Source organism: Lycium barbarum, chromosome 6, assembly GCF_019175385.1.
Source record: "Lycium barbarum isolate Lr01 chromosome 6, ASM1917538v2, whole genome shotgun sequence".
NCBI lineage: Eukaryota > Viridiplantae > Streptophyta > Magnoliopsida > Solanales > Solanaceae > Lycium > Lycium barbarum.
In genome coordinates, this window is record NC_083342.1 from 131,098,054 (window position 1) to 131,114,698 (window position 16,645).

At 34.3% G+C, this 16,645-nt stretch overlaps 2 protein-coding genes across 2 annotated transcripts; one reads left to right on the top strand and one right to left on the bottom strand.

Annotated features, from left to right (window-relative positions):
* The first annotated feature begins 6,465 nt into the window (after positions 1-6,465).
* LOC132599013 (uncharacterized protein At4g06744-like) lies at positions 6,466-8,343 on the top strand. The gene has a single exon (XM_060312212.1). The coding sequence runs from the start codon at positions 7,096-7,098 to the stop codon at positions 8,287-8,289; it is 1,194 nt and encodes a 397-aa protein (XP_060168195.1). The 5' UTR covers positions 6,466-7,095; the 3' UTR covers positions 8,290-8,343.
* A 6,873-nt stretch (positions 8,344-15,216) lies between these two features.
* On the bottom strand, positions 15,217-16,645 carry LOC132599014 (protein IRX15-LIKE-like). Its single transcript, XM_060312213.1, has one exon. The coding sequence runs from the start codon at positions 16,298-16,300 to the stop codon at positions 15,365-15,367; it is 936 nt and encodes a 311-aa protein (XP_060168196.1). The 5' UTR covers positions 16,301-16,645; the 3' UTR covers positions 15,217-15,364.

A 16,645-nucleotide genomic window follows, 5' to 3' on the forward strand; every position in this document is an offset into this window, starting at 1 on the left:
AAGCTTCCGCTCAAACATGTGGAATTGAGGAATAATACTATCTACTATTATATAGAAATATCAAGATTCATCATTCTCCCAACACAAAAGAAAGTTATTCCATATTGGAGTTAATACAACTAATGGAAATATTCTTATCCATTAATAAGAAAATAGAAGAAATATTCACAAAGAATAATTCCGCTATTTAATTAAAAGTAGGACCTAGAATAATTTCCTAACATTAAACAATTGAAGAAATAGTAGAAGAGCTGAAGAAAGGAACAATATATTTTGTAGTCCTCCCTCTCCTCTCCCAAATGCTCTCAATTCGTCTTCTATTTATAGCAATGATTTCCAACTTCTTCAGCCAATCAAATTGATTGGTTTATGCAACTTGCTTCTTCAATTAGTGAGCACGGTACATTTCCAAAATGGAGACTTGCAGGTACTATAGATGAGATTTTGCTTTTCTTTTCTTCTTGTGGGTCCCACAAAGGAAAACTTGCACAATTTACTTTCCATTTTGCTGCACCTTTCCGTTCCCCTCTTCTTCTTCTTTTTCTCATTCTTCTTCTTGATTTTGCTAGTTTGATTTATTTATTAAAATTATGGTGTCTCCTGTAAATAAAATATAGAAATATTAATATTTAAAATTAAATAACAACTTAATTTATATATGTATTTTTGTCTTATCAAATACCCCCACACTTAAATATTTGCTCGTCCTCGAGCAAAGACAATTATTAATTATAGTGGGTAAATGTTTTAAGTAAAATCGAACTTTTGGTAGAGAAGATTTGACTAAGATGATTTACATGAGCTCGACAACCTTTGACCGTACTCATATCTACTTATTGAGAAGTGAAATAACAATATTTTCTAATCCCAAGTGCATCTCACCAAATGAAGAAAGATGTCCAGATATCACACAATATATCTATTTTAGAATAAAGAAGGGCATATGCTGAAATTACGCTCACTCTCAACAAAGAAGTATTTCATGTTACTGGAAATAACCATAAGCTTGACTATCATGTGATTATCCACTAATGTAAGAGTCTTTGAGTTGAGATCATGTAGGGCTTTTATAAGATTGTAATTTAGGCTTAGGGATGGATAAGATACGTATAGATAGGAGTGACTCAAATTTCCTTTAGACAGTACACTTTACTTTCTCGCTTAAGCACAACTGCCTTCCATTTCCTTTAAACAATCAATCTCTTGTTCGTCATTTTTTTTTCTTTCTTTTTCAACCTTGACACATTTTCTCTTATTTCCCTTCTTAAATTGAAGTGCCAGCATCTCTTTGTTACTCTTTTCTTTTTCCTTCTTTTTTTTTTTCAAATTTTCAACAACATTCTTTTTTTCAGTTTTCATGACAACATCTCAAAAGATCAACAATCTCAATCAATTATCCTTTCACCTGTTTCTTTCACCATTCACACACTTAATTTTCTGCATTCAAATCAACTCTCAAAGTTCATAAAAGAAAATATGGTGAACAAATAACAAGTTGTCACAATAAAAAAGGCTAAGGGTTAAAGCTCGGTGATCAACAGATAATGATAATTCATTTAGGCTCAACGGGTTTAGCTAGGGATAAAAGTCATCAAGGTAGGTCAATTTAGGCATGGTTTAACAAGGAAGGCCTACTTTCATTTCTCAACTCAAAAACAACCTAGAATTTCGCCTCAAACCACATTGAAGGCAAGTTCTAGATTTCCAAATAAGCATGAAAACTAGGTAATATATACTGACAACACAATGCACTTGGAACTAGCGAACACCGTGATTTCAATCACCAATAATAAGCAAGTATGAGTTTAGAAAGGTAGTCATACAACCCATGAAAGATACCCAATCAAATCCGTCTTTTTACATCTCATGATTTTCAAATCAAACCAAGTTTAACCAACTTATTTACCAAAACAAAGAAATAACTAAAATTCCTAAAAAGTGTTCGGTTCAAAATATTACAACCATGGCAAAGAACCGAACAAGAAATCCATGGAAGTACATGAAATAAGTTATTTTACAAATAAAGCAACTCAGTTTTTTTTTTATATATAATATAAAGACACACACTTTTTTTATTTTAGTTTTAAGTTAAATTATAGCACATAAATACATAAAAAAAAAACCACAAAAGGTTTTTTTTTTTTTGTTATAACACAAATACATAAAAAGGAAACATATATATGCATTTTTATTTTGTTTTATTAAAGCACACAGACATAATTTATATAATACTCCTCTACCCCACGCTTTAAATAATGTCATGTCCCCATGACACACTATTTAGAAGTAAAAGGGTGTAGAAAGGCTCCCCTGAATTTTTTTCTTTTCCGGGAGCTTGTGAACTCCACTCCTAACTCTGAATCCATTCTTCTTTTCTGATTCTCGAGGCGTCTCTTGGAGTTTATTTGGCCGAGTACAACACAAGATATTTTATCCGTACATGCATTCTGCTCCTTTTTAGTTTTTCTATCCTCATCTCTAACGGTAAAAGAACATTGCAGTGTGATCCCTAACTCCATCTTCCATTTTTTACTATGATCAGTCCATGCATTTTTTTGAAAATCTCCAATAATAAAATCCACAGAATCAAATTGATCAGAGAAAATTGTCGAATGATGGAAAAAGGGGTATTCATCAACTTCATTCATGCTTTTGACCTCTACATTCTCATTTACTTCGAAATGAGTAAATTTATGTGGATCAGAAAAATAGGGTATGCACTCGTCACCCGTTAAGTTTGATTCAACCAAGCCTTTATCTTCAATCTTTTCGACTGGATCAGACTCCTCTGCTTGAGTAGTAGATTCATTCACGTAGTGCTCATTTTCTTGACTTGGTTCATTTTCACATGAGGTTGTATCATTTAAGTTTTCACCACCGTAATTTAGGGAGATTAGCATACTGGTGATTTACTTGCAGTGTTAGGTTTCTAATGACTGTAAGGTTCCGTGCAAATTTCTCATCAAGATTTTTGATGGAACTAAGCAGAGATTCTTTCAACTTCATATTTTCCTCTCGAGGTGGTTGATTTTCATTAGTTTGATTCCATACAAAACTTGGCTAATGATTGTATTCCGGATTACAATCATACCCATAGGAATCATCACACCTTGAAACAATGTAAGATTGTTCATAAGATGAATCAAAGAAGAAAGGATTACCTGCTTGGCGTTCATGAACAAAGTGACTTCTGTCGTAATAGTCACAAGCAGCAGACCTTTCTCTGATTTTATTAATTAGTGCTTCAATAACATTCTGTTTATCGAAATCAGAATAGAAGAAACTGTTACCTGTTTGACATTCGAAGCTTTGGTGGTTGTCTCCACATAACTCACAGATAATATTCTTTTTACAATATTTTTGTGCTAACTCTGCAAGTGTTTCTCTTGGTTGACTGAAATTCATAATTAAATTGTGTGGAGTACATTAATATTCAGGAATATTATTATCTTCAAGTCTTGCTCTCTAAAACTTGTCAGGTACTAGAAAATATATATATATATATATATATATATATATATATATATATATACATATATAAATCTCAAATTAGTAACAAAACAATTAATCTATAGTAGATGTTAACCAATCCCCGGTAACGGCGCCAAAAATTTGATTTTACTTAAAATCAATAGTAGATCATGTCGCAATACCCCCACACTTAAAAGTAGGACCTAGAATAATTTCCTAACATTAAACAATTGAAGAAATAGTAGAAGAACTGAAGAAAGGAACAATATATTTTGCAGTCCTCCCTCCTCTCTCCCAAATGCTCTCAATTCGTCTTCTATTTATAGCAATGATTTCCAACTTCTTCAGCCAATCAAATTGATTGGTTTATGCAACTTGCTTCTTCAATTAGTGAGCGCGGTACATTTCCAAAATGGAGACTTGCAGGTACTATAGATGAGATTTTGCTTTGCTTTTCTTCTTGTGGGTCCCACAAAGGAAAACTTGCACAATTTACTTATCATTTTGTTGCACCTTTCCGTTCCCCTCTTCTTCTTCTTTTCTCATTCTTCTTTTTCTCATTCTTCTTCTTGATTTTGCTATTGTGATTTATTTATTAAAATTATGGTGTCTCCTGCAAATAAAATATAGAAATATTAATATGTAAAATTAAATAACAACTTAATTTATATATGTATTTTTGTCTTATCAAGGGGATCAGAAATTGTTCAGGCTAGCCAAGGCGAGGGAGAGAAAGGCACGTGATGTGGAACAAGTGAAGTGCATCAAGGACGAGCATGGCAAAGTATTGGTAGAGGAGACTCTCATTAGACGGAGATGGCAGTCATACTTCCACAAACTCTTGAATGATGAAGGGGACAGAGACATTGTGTTGGGAGATTTAGAACATTCAGGAAGGCGTCACGATTTTGGGTATTGCAGGAGTATTGAGGTTGAGGAGGTTAAGGGTGTTGTTCGTAGGATGTGCAGGGGAAAAGCGACCGGACCTGACGAGATCATGGAGAATTTTGGAAGAGCGCGGGCCTGGCAGGTTTGGAGTGGCTGACTAAGTTGTTTAATGTCATCTTTAAGACGGCAATGATGCCCGAAGAATGGAGGTCGAGTGTAATGATCCCTCTGTACAAGAACAAAGGAGATATCCAGAGTTGCAACAACTATAGAGGTATCAAGCTGCTAAGTCATACTATAAAAGTGTGGGAAAGGGTGGTGGAGATGAGAGTGAGGAGAGGCGTGTCTATTTCAGAGAACCAGTTCGGATTCATGTCGGGACGTTCAACTACAGAAGTCATCCATCTTGTGAGGAGACTGGTGGAGCAGTATAGGGAGAGGAAGAGGGACTTACACATGGTATTCATCGACCTAGATAAGGCTTACGAAAAAGTTCCAAGAGAGATCCTATGGAGATGTTTGGAGGCTAAAGGTGTACATGTGGCGTACATCAGGGTAATCAAGGACATGTATGAGGGAGCCAAAACCAGGGTAAGGACGGTAGGAGGAGACTCAGAGCACTTTCCAGTTGTGATGGGGTTGCATCAAGGATCAGCTTTTAGTCAGTTTTTATTTGCCTTGGTAATGGATGGATTGGCGCGGCAAATTCAAGGTGAGGTGCGATGGTGTATGCTTTTCGCGAATGACATAGTCCTGATCGACGAGACTCGTAGCGGAATTAACGGTAAGCTGGAAGGTTGGAGACATACTCTGGAATCTAAAGGGTTTAAGCTGAGTAGGACCAAGACAGAGTACTTAGAGTGCAAGTTCAGTGAAGTACCTCAAAAGGCTGGCTTGGAAGTAAGGCTTGGTACCCAGGCCATCCAGAAGAAAAGTAGTTTCAAGTATCTTGGGTCTATTATGCAAGGCAGCGGGGAGATTGACGATGATGTCAGACATCGTATTGGGGCAAGGTGGATGAAATGGAGGCTTGCTTCCGGAGTGCTATGTGACAAGAAGGTGCCACCACAACTTAAGGGCAAGTTCTACAAAGTGGTGGTTAGACCGACTATGTTGTATGGGGCGGAGTGTTGGCCAGTTAAGATCTCTCATGTTCAAAAGATGAAAGTTGCCAAGATGAGAATGTTAAGATGGATGTGTGGCCACACCAGGAGTGACAAGATTAAGAATGAGGATATTCGGAACAAGGTGGGAATGGCCTCGGTGGAAGACAAGATGCGGGAAGCGAGATTGAGATGGTTTGGGCATGTGAAGAGGAGAGACACAGATGCCCCAGTGCGGAGGTGTGAGAGGTTGGCCATGGATGGTTTCAGACGAGGTAGGGGTAGGCCGAAGAAGTATTGGGGAGAGGTAATTAGACACGACATGGCGCAGTTACAGCTTACCGAGGATATGACCTTAGATAGGAGGGTTTGGAGGACCCGGATTCGGGTAGAAGACTAGTAGATAGTCTCGTTATCCTTCCTTATTAGTAGTCGCATTATTGCAGTATAATTTCTTGTCTCTGATTTATGCTATTATCTGTTATTTCTGGTGCTTTGATTATCCTATTTTATCTGTTTCGCTTTCGTTATTTGCATTTCCATATCGCTTTGAATCTCTTAGCCTTATCTGACCTCTTTTTATGCCTTTTATTGAGCCGAGGTCTTTCGGAAACAGTTGTCCTACCTTGGTAGGAGTAAGGTCTGCGTACACTCTACCCTCCCCACACCCCACGTTGTGGGATTTCACTGAGTTGTTGTTGTTATTGTTGATGTTAGTTTCTTTAAAAGGACAAAATAATAGAGAAAGTAACAAAAAAGAAGAAGATAAACTAACCATAAAAAAGAAAAAGAAAACAAAAAGGAAAGGAAATAAAAGAAAAAAGGATAAAAGGAGAACAGAAAAAAAAAAATCAAAAGAAATGGAAGCGGAGACTGCCTCAATCAATTCAAAAGGAAATTGAATAATTCAAATTTCCACGCCGCAATTCAAGGCGATGGCCGCCGCAATTCACGAGTAATAATGGGAGCAAGTTAGAATAAATAGCTTATCTTTAATGGGTATTTTGAGTTGTTTTCCCAAGTGCAAATGCGGGCTAAGCTGGAGCTCCAGAACTTGGCCCATACTCAGTTCCAATGAGCCTATACCGGAACTAGCTAGTCTTCGAGCTGCCAACTTGAAGGAAGTAATTTGCACGCTTTTTTAATTTTTGCAACTTTTCTATGCATGAGAAAAAAGTACATACTACTTACTACTAATAAAACTTAAGCGTGACTGAATTTTTCGCAATGGAATTCCACACATTCATCTACCTAATCATGATTCTTTTGGTTTATGGCCAAAGAGGTGCTCCACTTTGAACATTTTCAAATCCCATTTAGCCACCATTCACACGAACTTTCTGGCACCTCTTCTATTTCCATTTTCCAATAAGGTTTTAGCTATTTTTCTTTTCTTTTGTGCCCGACTGCCCGTCTAGGAGGTTTGAATCATAGACAGAAGAATCACTATAAATTCTTCCTATTACCCACTATAATGTGAAATCATGAGTCTCTATCTTTTTCAAGACTTCACCCACCAAAAGAATTAATTTCACGCCGTCTTTATGCTATAAAAAGAAAATGATTGTAAACAATTTCTTCTCAATCTCTCTTCACTTAATACCAACAAATTTCACTTGGGTTTTCCAATTCCATGAAGATCCTTTATTTCTTCATTATCTTTCCAATTCTGAACAATATCAATTGCCAATTACTACCACCTTTACCAGCACTGAATTTAACCTTCTTAGACCAAACTCTAGCTCTGATTTTCCCAATAATACAAAATTTCAAGAACGCAATCACTCTTGATCCTTTAGGTGTCACTATATCTTGGACAGGCCCTGATATTTGCAATTACAAAGGCTTTTACTGTGATAATCCACCACATAATTCCTCAGCAATTTCTCTTGCTGCCATAGATTTCAATGGATTTCAACTAAGTGCTCCAACTTTAGACGGTTTCATTGATCAACTTCCTGATTTAGCCATATTTCATGCCAATAGCAACAATTTTTCAGGCATAATTTCATCGAAAATTTCTCAACTCCCATATCTGTACGAGCTCGATCTCAGTAACAACCAATTCATGGGTACATTCCCTATGTCAATTCTCAATATCGAGACTCTTACTTTCTTGGATATTCGTTATAATCTCTTCACCGGGATAATCCCAGCTCAAATTTTTCTACAAAGTCTTGATGCACTTTTTCTTAACAACAATAATTTCATACAAAAACTTCCAGACAACCTTGGATCCACCACTGCTTTTTATTTAACCTTAGCCAACAACAAATTCGACGGTCCAATCCCACGTAGCATTGGACAGGCTCCGAAATTGTTGGAAATTTTGTTATTGAACAACTTGCTCAGTGGTTGCATTCCTTATGAATTAGGTCTCTTGAAAAAAGCAATTGTGATTGATGTTGGATTTAACAAGTTAACTGGTCCATTGCCATGTTCTTTAGGGTGTCTGGAAAGTGTGGAGCAGTTGAATTTTGCTGGAAATTTGCTTTCTGGAATGGTACCAGAAGTGGTCTGTTCACTAAAAAATTTAGTGAATTTTACTTTGTCATCTAATTACTTCACAGAAGTAGGGCCATTATGTAGGGGGTTGATCAAGAATGGAGTTCTTAATGTTGAGAAAAATTGTATTTTTGGTCTTCCTAATCAGAGATCATTTGCGGAGTGTGCTGTATTTAGGAGGCAAATTAAATTGTGTCCATTACAGAAGAGTTTAAGTATAATACCATGTAATATTTCGGAATTTAGTCCCCATAGACCACCTAGAGCAGAAAGACATTTGATTTCATACTCTGCTTTATCAAAACATAAAAAGTTGTATTAATGAATCCTTTGTTTTAGAGCCTTTTTTATATTTTCATTTTGTTTGGAAACTCAATATGGATATCTCTTTTGAAATTTCAACAATGAAAATGATACGGTGGAGCAACGTAGCAACGGTTGTTTTTTCTTTGGTTTGTTCATCTGATATTTAAAATTTATTGATATAACTAATTCGAATTTGCTCCGTATAGAGTCTATTTGAAGGGGAAATGCTTTCTATAAGAAGTTCTACATTTTCATAGCTCGAATTTGAGATCTCTGATTAAAGGTAAAGAAATTGCATCCATCCATAACCTCTTTTATTAGATTAATATAGATAATTTAACTGTACTAGATAATAAGTTAATGAACCTCGTGCTTCTTTAGATTTGAGTAAATGACTAGTTGCATTATTTTAGCATGCCATCGAAAGTAAAATAATTGTGTAAGGAGCAGCTTGGTGTGCTAAACTTTCACTGTGTACGGGATCCGGGAAAGGGCAAGATCATAATGGTAAAATAAATTGTATCAACTACTAAATTGATCTCAAACAATTGCATTTTCTATTTATAGGAGAGGTTCTTATTGGAAATGCATCTAAAGTAGAAGTTAAAACTAGTTTTAGAGGGTCCATACCTTCGAAACTTCATATTTTGACTTTTCGCAAAAGATAAAAAAGAAATCGTTGCTTTCTCAAGTCTCTACAAACTAAGAACATTTGTGAATATTTACCAAAATATTTTGAGAAGTAAAGTGTTTTTTTAATTTTGTTATTAAACACTTATTTCTCAAAAGCACTGCGCACTCCAAATGAGCCTCTATTACATCTAGAGTCCACAACTTAAATGATCCCAAAAGTGGATTTTGATCCAAAATAATCCAAAAAAAAAAAAAAACGTTACAAAAGTATCCTTTGCGCACAAATTAGCGCGGAATAAGAGTTAACTGTGACTGCCTGACGGCCACGGTTAACTCCTATTGCGCACTAATTTGATATGCAATAGGGGTTACCATTTGATGTTTTATCATTGTGACAGATAGATCCTATACGTTTGTAGCGGGTAGAAAAAGAAGAAAAAGGAGGAAAAGCAAACTTCGAAAATGTCAACCTCATTTCCATAGACTATATATGTGTTTATAATTGCTCTAATATTATAAGTCAAAAGATTAAAGAATACATGAAATGAAAAAAGAAAATTATTCCTAGATAATAATGTCATTCTTTGGTTTTCCTCTTTTTTTTTTTTATTTTCCTACCCACGACAAATGTATAGGATCTGTCTGTCACAATGATAAAACATTAAATGATAACCCCTATTGCGCACTAATTAGAGTTAGCGGTGGCCGTCACAATTAACTCCTATTGTGCACTAATTTTGTGCGCAAAAAGTACTTTTGTAACTTTTTATTTTTTAGGTTATTTTGGATCAAAATCTAACTTGTGGGATCATTTAAGTTGCGGACTCATTACATCTAGTTTTATTTGTGCACATAGTAGTTGGACTTCATTCCAAGCCACACAAAGTAGGCGGCAATATTATGCAAAGTTCCTTTATTACTAAAGAAAAAGTTGCATGCATTATGTGAGCAGATTTTTGAAAGATTTTTAGAAAATGAAAAAGAAAAAAGTTTCTTTGGAGCTTTAATTAGTATTTGGTGTAATTACAAAAGAACACGACTCTAGTCTAGTCTCTATTGTGTAGGTGTTTAGATGTTTGGCCTATCTTTAAGTTGTTAACGGGCTGGTAAATGACAACTGCTCCCACTGTGTGATTGCATTTGCATGTCTAAAATTACACGAAACGCTTTCCTTTCGTTTGGTCCATAATTTTAATGTACTGTTTCAGAGGGGACAACCCAATAACAAAAATGTCATATCTTGAAATCAATCAATAGCTAAAGTATAACAACTTCAGATCACTACTGCTCAACTAGCCTTCCTTGCTCCCCTGTTTATCGTATCTCAAAATTGTAATAGTACTATGAAATGACATGGACCATTCAGCAAATGGTTAGGTGGGCCAACAAGTTAGGACTTTGAACTACAAATTATGAAAGACTCATGATAGGCCCAATAATAAAAATGAAGAAGGGGTCCAAATGTTCTCCGTGCAGATTCTACTGGTTGATGAATGTGGCAGTGTCCATTTAAGGGTCAGTCTTCAGTGCTTTTACCTCACCGACACGTTCATCGTCTTATAAAGACCGTTAAGTGTTAGGCTTTTGTCACGTGAGCCACGTGATCCGCCATAAAAGAAGAATCAGCCCGTGGGCCCATACCATGTACAACTGTAGGCCCGTTGTTATTTCTCACTGACGGTCCACGTGAATTCCGCTGACACTTTTCTCACGCACTTAATCAGGATCACTGGACTTGTGCCTTATCTTGTGTTCGTCTCTAATTTTTGCCATCATCATATCAAATACGAATCAATCTCACTTTACCCCCGCAAATTGAAAACGATACTTCCTTGCAACGGATTGAAAACGATACTCCCTTCACATATCAAATGAGTACGATAATCTCTTTATATAATATTTTTCGGTAAGAAATTTCTTTATTTGAATAAAAATCTTCTTTTCCTTACTTTTTGAAATTAAAATACAAAAATATATAACTTTCATTACTATCTCCTTCACCTATTCCGTTGAAGATAATGTACTTCTCTTGTGATATAATTTTAGAACACAAAGAGCTCACATAATTAATAAATTAATACTTTACGTAACAAAAATTCCTTCATCTTACTACCCAAAAAAAAAAAAATCCTTCATCTAAATATATTCATTAGAATTTCTTAAACTTCACATAATATTGACTAATTTTGCATATTTTCTTGAATTTTCTATATAATTATTCTTTCTCTGTTGCAGAAATCTTAGCAACGATCTCAAAATAATTAATATAAAACTCTTAAATTATTGCAGAAGTAAAAAAGACTGAAACCAAAGTATTGTTTTGGATGAACATATTAGACTTCCTCTTTTAATAAAATGTCATGTTAAGTCCAAGAGACATAAAAAAATAGTGGTGGATCCAGAATTTTAAATAAGTAATTTTGTATTTTTAAAGGAGTGAGCAGTAAAAAATTTGACAAATGGATCATAAAGGTAAATTAAACTACCGTTAAAAGTTATAATAATAATATATTAAGACTGAAATTAATACAGTGGTCAGTGATATGTTATTTTTCGAAAAAAAAAAAAATAGCGCCAAAAATATTTCCTCTAAAAAATTATTCTAACTTTTTACTTCTATTTGTTGGTGATAGTTACTCAAATTTTTGAGTCAAGGGGGTTATTGTTCTCATTCAGTATGTAACCCTTAAATGTCAGGGAGGTAAAGTGGGATTGACTCAACAAATATATCTGTTCCGTTTAATGTGATACACTATAATGATACATTTTTATATTTAGAAATAATTTAATTTAATATTTTTTTTTATTCTTAATGAAATGATATACATGCCCGATTCCTCGAAAGAAGTTTTTACGGGATCCTTATCTATTAAGATTTTAACTTTACACATCTATAATTTATTTTAGATCATAAATTTTAAAAGTGTTCGTTTCCTTTTTAAACTTCGTGCTTAGTCAAATAATATTACGTAAATTGAGACGCAAGATTCACATGTAAATTTAACGGAAATGGGCCAAATATATCCCTCGTTATACTTTGAGTTTAAATATGTCCTTGTTGTTGTACTATTATTCCAAATATACCATTTATCCGTTAAAGTTATTTGAGGTGAATATCCAATCCTACAGGACACTGACATTTGATGAGGTAGAAGTCATATAGCATGCCACCTCAGTATCCCCAACCCATTTTACCCCTCTTCTCTATTTATTTTTTCACTACTAAATTTTTCTTTCCCTTTTACCATCATTGCCACCGTTATCACCACCACGACCATTTATATATCTAAATAGACCCTGATCACGCATGTGCAAACCCCCCATTAGAGTGCATACATACATCAAGAGTTCTAAGCCATCAAAGCAGCATAGTCGATTGATATGCAGTGTGGAATACTTAAACAATTGTTCAACCTTACCACGTGGACCATTTAACAAATCTTTCTGTTAATTTGTTTTCATAAGTAAATTAGATTATATGATCACAAAATATCGTCAATTTTATTCAACAGACTTCCTTTTATATCTTTAATCCCAAAATAAATGAAATAATAGTATCGCTCTCTGTATAACTGTTTTTTTTTTTTTTTTTTTTTTTTTCTTTCTGTATTTACATGAGATTTTGCTCTTGAAAATTATAAAGATCATAGCTGGCAGCCAAGAAAAACAAAATAAAGTTTGGTTTGGATTGGAAAAGTATCATAAGAAGGAACCTTTGTGTTTTTTTGTGTATAATTCTATTTCCCTTGATTCTTTGAACAAAAGGTTCGACTTTTCTGATTTAGACTCCTAGGAAGCACGACGTAAATCAATGTGTAAATCAACGTAAATCTCTATTTCACCAAATCTGCAAATTAGTGGTGGTGGAGAAAGAAGAAAATTTTAATAGTGAAACAACAAATAGAGAGAAGGTAAATTGGGTTAAGGGTGTTAAGGTGACATGTCAGGTGACATCCATATCATCAAATGTCAGTGTCACGTAGAATTAGATGTCCACATTGAATAATTTAACGAAGGAAGTATATCTGGACTCAAAATATAACGCATATATATTTAGACCCAAAATATAACGAGAGATATATTTGACCCTTTTCCGTTTATATTTTGACATCATAATACGCCACAAATTACATTTTGCTAGCCATAAATTCAATAGCTAAAGGTAACAATAAAAAACTAACTCATTTAAAGAAGGTCAAAGTCATAGATGGACCCCTGAACTTGTCCTGATTTTTCGTTTAGACCCCTTAACTGAAACGTTGACTATCTGGACCCTCGAACATAAGATAAAATGTGTCATTTGAACCCCTCGTGCCAGCTGGGCACACGCGTGTAGTCCACTTGCCGTGACATGGAAAAATAGACCAGTGACATGGAATATCTGACCAATAAAAATAAGCCATGTCAACAAAAAAATTAATTTAAGAAAAAATAATTTTAAAATCTATTTAAATAATTTTAAAAAATCTGAGAAATCCAATTCATCCTCTCCGATAGCCCACTTCACAGCCGCCGCTGCCTCCGCCGCTTCAAAATCTATTTAAGTAATTAAAAAAATGGTGCCTTTTTTTATCGGAAATTTATTTAAATAGATTTTGAAGCGGCGGCGGTGAAGTGGGCTATCGGAGAGGATGGGTTGGATTTTTCAATTTTTTTTTAATTATGTAAATAGATTTTAAAATAGAGTTTTTATTAAAATTAATTTTTAATGATTAAAAATTTTTAAAAAGGAAAAAATTTAGTAACTCACGCTCTGTTTTAAGCAGTGCAGTTCACGCGTGTACCCAGCTAACACGAGGAGTTCAAATGACACATTTTTTCTTATGTTCGAGGGTTCAAATAGTCAACATTTCAATTAAAAGATTTAAATGAAAAATCAAGATAAATTCAGAGATCCATATATAACTTTAACCTTTAAAGAACCAAAATTAAAGACCAGCAAGGACAAACCGTGCAGTTTCTTCACTTATTTATCCACACGCGTTGCACAATCTGATTCGGGTTAGAGTAACGCTTGCTCGATGCGCGTGCGCAAATTTTGAAAATTAAAAAATAATTTAAAACTCAGTTTCAAATATATTCTGAAAAATTCAATCACCGACGCATCATCCTAAAGTTGAAAGACAAGTGTTGGCTCCTTGTTTGATTTCATAGCATAATTAAATTCAAAATTAGATTTTTGGATACTGTTTCTTTCAAATTAACTTTAAAAACTCGTGTTTAGCTAGCGTTTGGCCATAAATTTAAAACAAAAAATTGAAAAGTTTGATTTTGGTGAAATTTTTCAGGTTTTAACAATGTGTTTGATCATAATTTTTTAAAATATATTTCACTTTTTTTTAGAAAAACATTAAATATTACTTATATCATAAATTCTAAAAATTATTCAGAATATCCAATCTTACAAAACATATATGCTAACTCAAATTATACCGAACAAGTTATTTTGATAATAATTACTAATAACACACTTACTAACTATTACAATACAAAGATTCATAAGTGCAAGAAAAAACAACAGTAGTAATTAGTTATTTTTTAACATAATCTTCTAATGGAAGAAGATGATAGATAAAATTAATAGCTTCATAAATAGATGGAATTCTTTTATAAAATACAAAAGTTTGGATAGTTCTTAAATTTTTGAAAAGATCAAAACATAAATCTTGACCCCCAAAAACAGATTAGAGCCAAAATTTGAGAATTTGAAATCTATGGCCGGGAGCTTAATGTTCGTTTGATATTTCTAAAGAAATCTGAAAGTTTTTGTTTTCCATTTGATTTGACTTCTGATACGAATTAAAATTATTACTCCCCCATTTAGTCCAAATTGAGAGGAAATTTGCTTCCGCATTTTCAATATTAAGGAGCAATCCTTAAATTAAGTATGCAATCAGAACTAAATCCCTTGTTTAGGATCAGAAAAATGAAACATTTGTCAGATGCTATCCAAATGATCAAATATGTACGAATTGGAAAAAAAAAATCTTAAAATAAAAGGTGAAGATCAGTTGCACATGAACTCCAAAAGTATAGATCACATGAAATTAAAAACACGGACACGTTGAGGCAATCTATTAGGTAGCTAAAAGACGAAAAGAAATTAAGTTGTGACATTCACTAGAGAGAGGATTTTTAGCAAATCTTTGAAGTTTCCTAAAGCTAAGATTGTTTTCTTTGTCAAACTCTGTTGAAATACTTGAAAAAATCTTGCAAAATGCTACCCACAGAGATTAATTTAAAATGTCATTTTCAGCCAAACTAGGTCTAATTTATAGGAGTAACTAAATCGAAAGAAGAAGACAGCTAATTAATTTCAAAAAGCAATACTTGATTCACCATTGCTTTTAGCTTCTAAAATATTTCACACTTGAAAACCTATGAACACTATTACAGATTACTCATATCTATAAACTTGATATAATTAAAAAAAGAAATTAATGACATCTACTCCGTGTTCATACTTTTTTTGGAGATGAAGAAGGATCAAAAACAGAGCAAAACTCAAACCTATTATTAGCTTCCATTTTTTCCACAACAAAATGACCCAATAATTCCTTCGTTTCAACCAAATTCTCACTGCATAAAAACTCTTCACTGCAAATTCTTTCAACATCTCTATCAATTTCGTGTACAAACACATGTGTTTTACCCGAATTACCCTTTTTACTCCTTGCAAATACACCAGCTGTATATATCGCCGTCATCCTTCCCGGAGCCTTAGCGGAAAATCCACGTGGCCCATCTATTAAAATCACATCCCACGCCACGTCATATATGTGATTTGGTAAATCGTTAATGCCCAATTTACAGTCTGAAAAAAGAAGATTTTGCACTGGTTTGCATTCCCCTTTGATCTGTTCTTTAGTGTAATCCAACAAATCGTGGAGTTCACTTACTTTTGTTGTGAACTGAACATCATAAGCTTCGATATCGGGGTGTTTTTCTTCTAATTTAGAGACCAAATAAGCACTTTCATCAACAAAAACTGTACGTCCATTGTGGTTGAGTGAATGCCATAGAAGAGTTTCGTGTGTGAGACCAAAAACGAGGAAATTACATGGGTTTTTGCAACGGCGGAGTACACTTGCGATTGTGGTCAACTCCACTGTTGACATACGGGAAGTAACGGTGCTGGAGTTAACAGATGCATAGTGAAGAAGCGCGTTGAATACACTTTCCGGTAACGGAGAGTTAACGGCGGTGGAAGAGGGTTTTGTGGTACTGGGTAATGTGTCTTTAGCGGTGAAGAAAGTAAGTGCAAAAGCGAAAGTGAAAAAGGAAAGGAAAACAAGAAACCAAATACGAGGTGAAGCAGTGATTGTTGTTGTTCCTGATCCTTGTTTGTGTAGAGAAGGGTGAAAAACTATAAGCTTAGCACTGTTAGCCTTCATTTTAACACACTCTATTTCTCTGTTTTTTTTTTTTTTGAAGATGTTTGTTTCGGTGATTTCTTCACATGGAAGTGAATAAAGATGAGAGATTGCGGAGGGATTTGGGAAACAAGACCACGACACGGTTAACTAGGTTTCTGTACTATGACTGAGATTTATTTCTCTACTTTTTTCTTTTTCTTTTCTCGCTTTTATGTTTTTCTATTTCAAAATTTTGAAGTCCGTATATAATGGGAGAATGATTTGAGATAGTGTTGTTGGAATTTGGAAAGCTATATAAAATTGAAAAGTGTCGTAAATAGTAGGGGAGGGGGGTGATGTAAGGTGATAAGTAATTCCACAGGG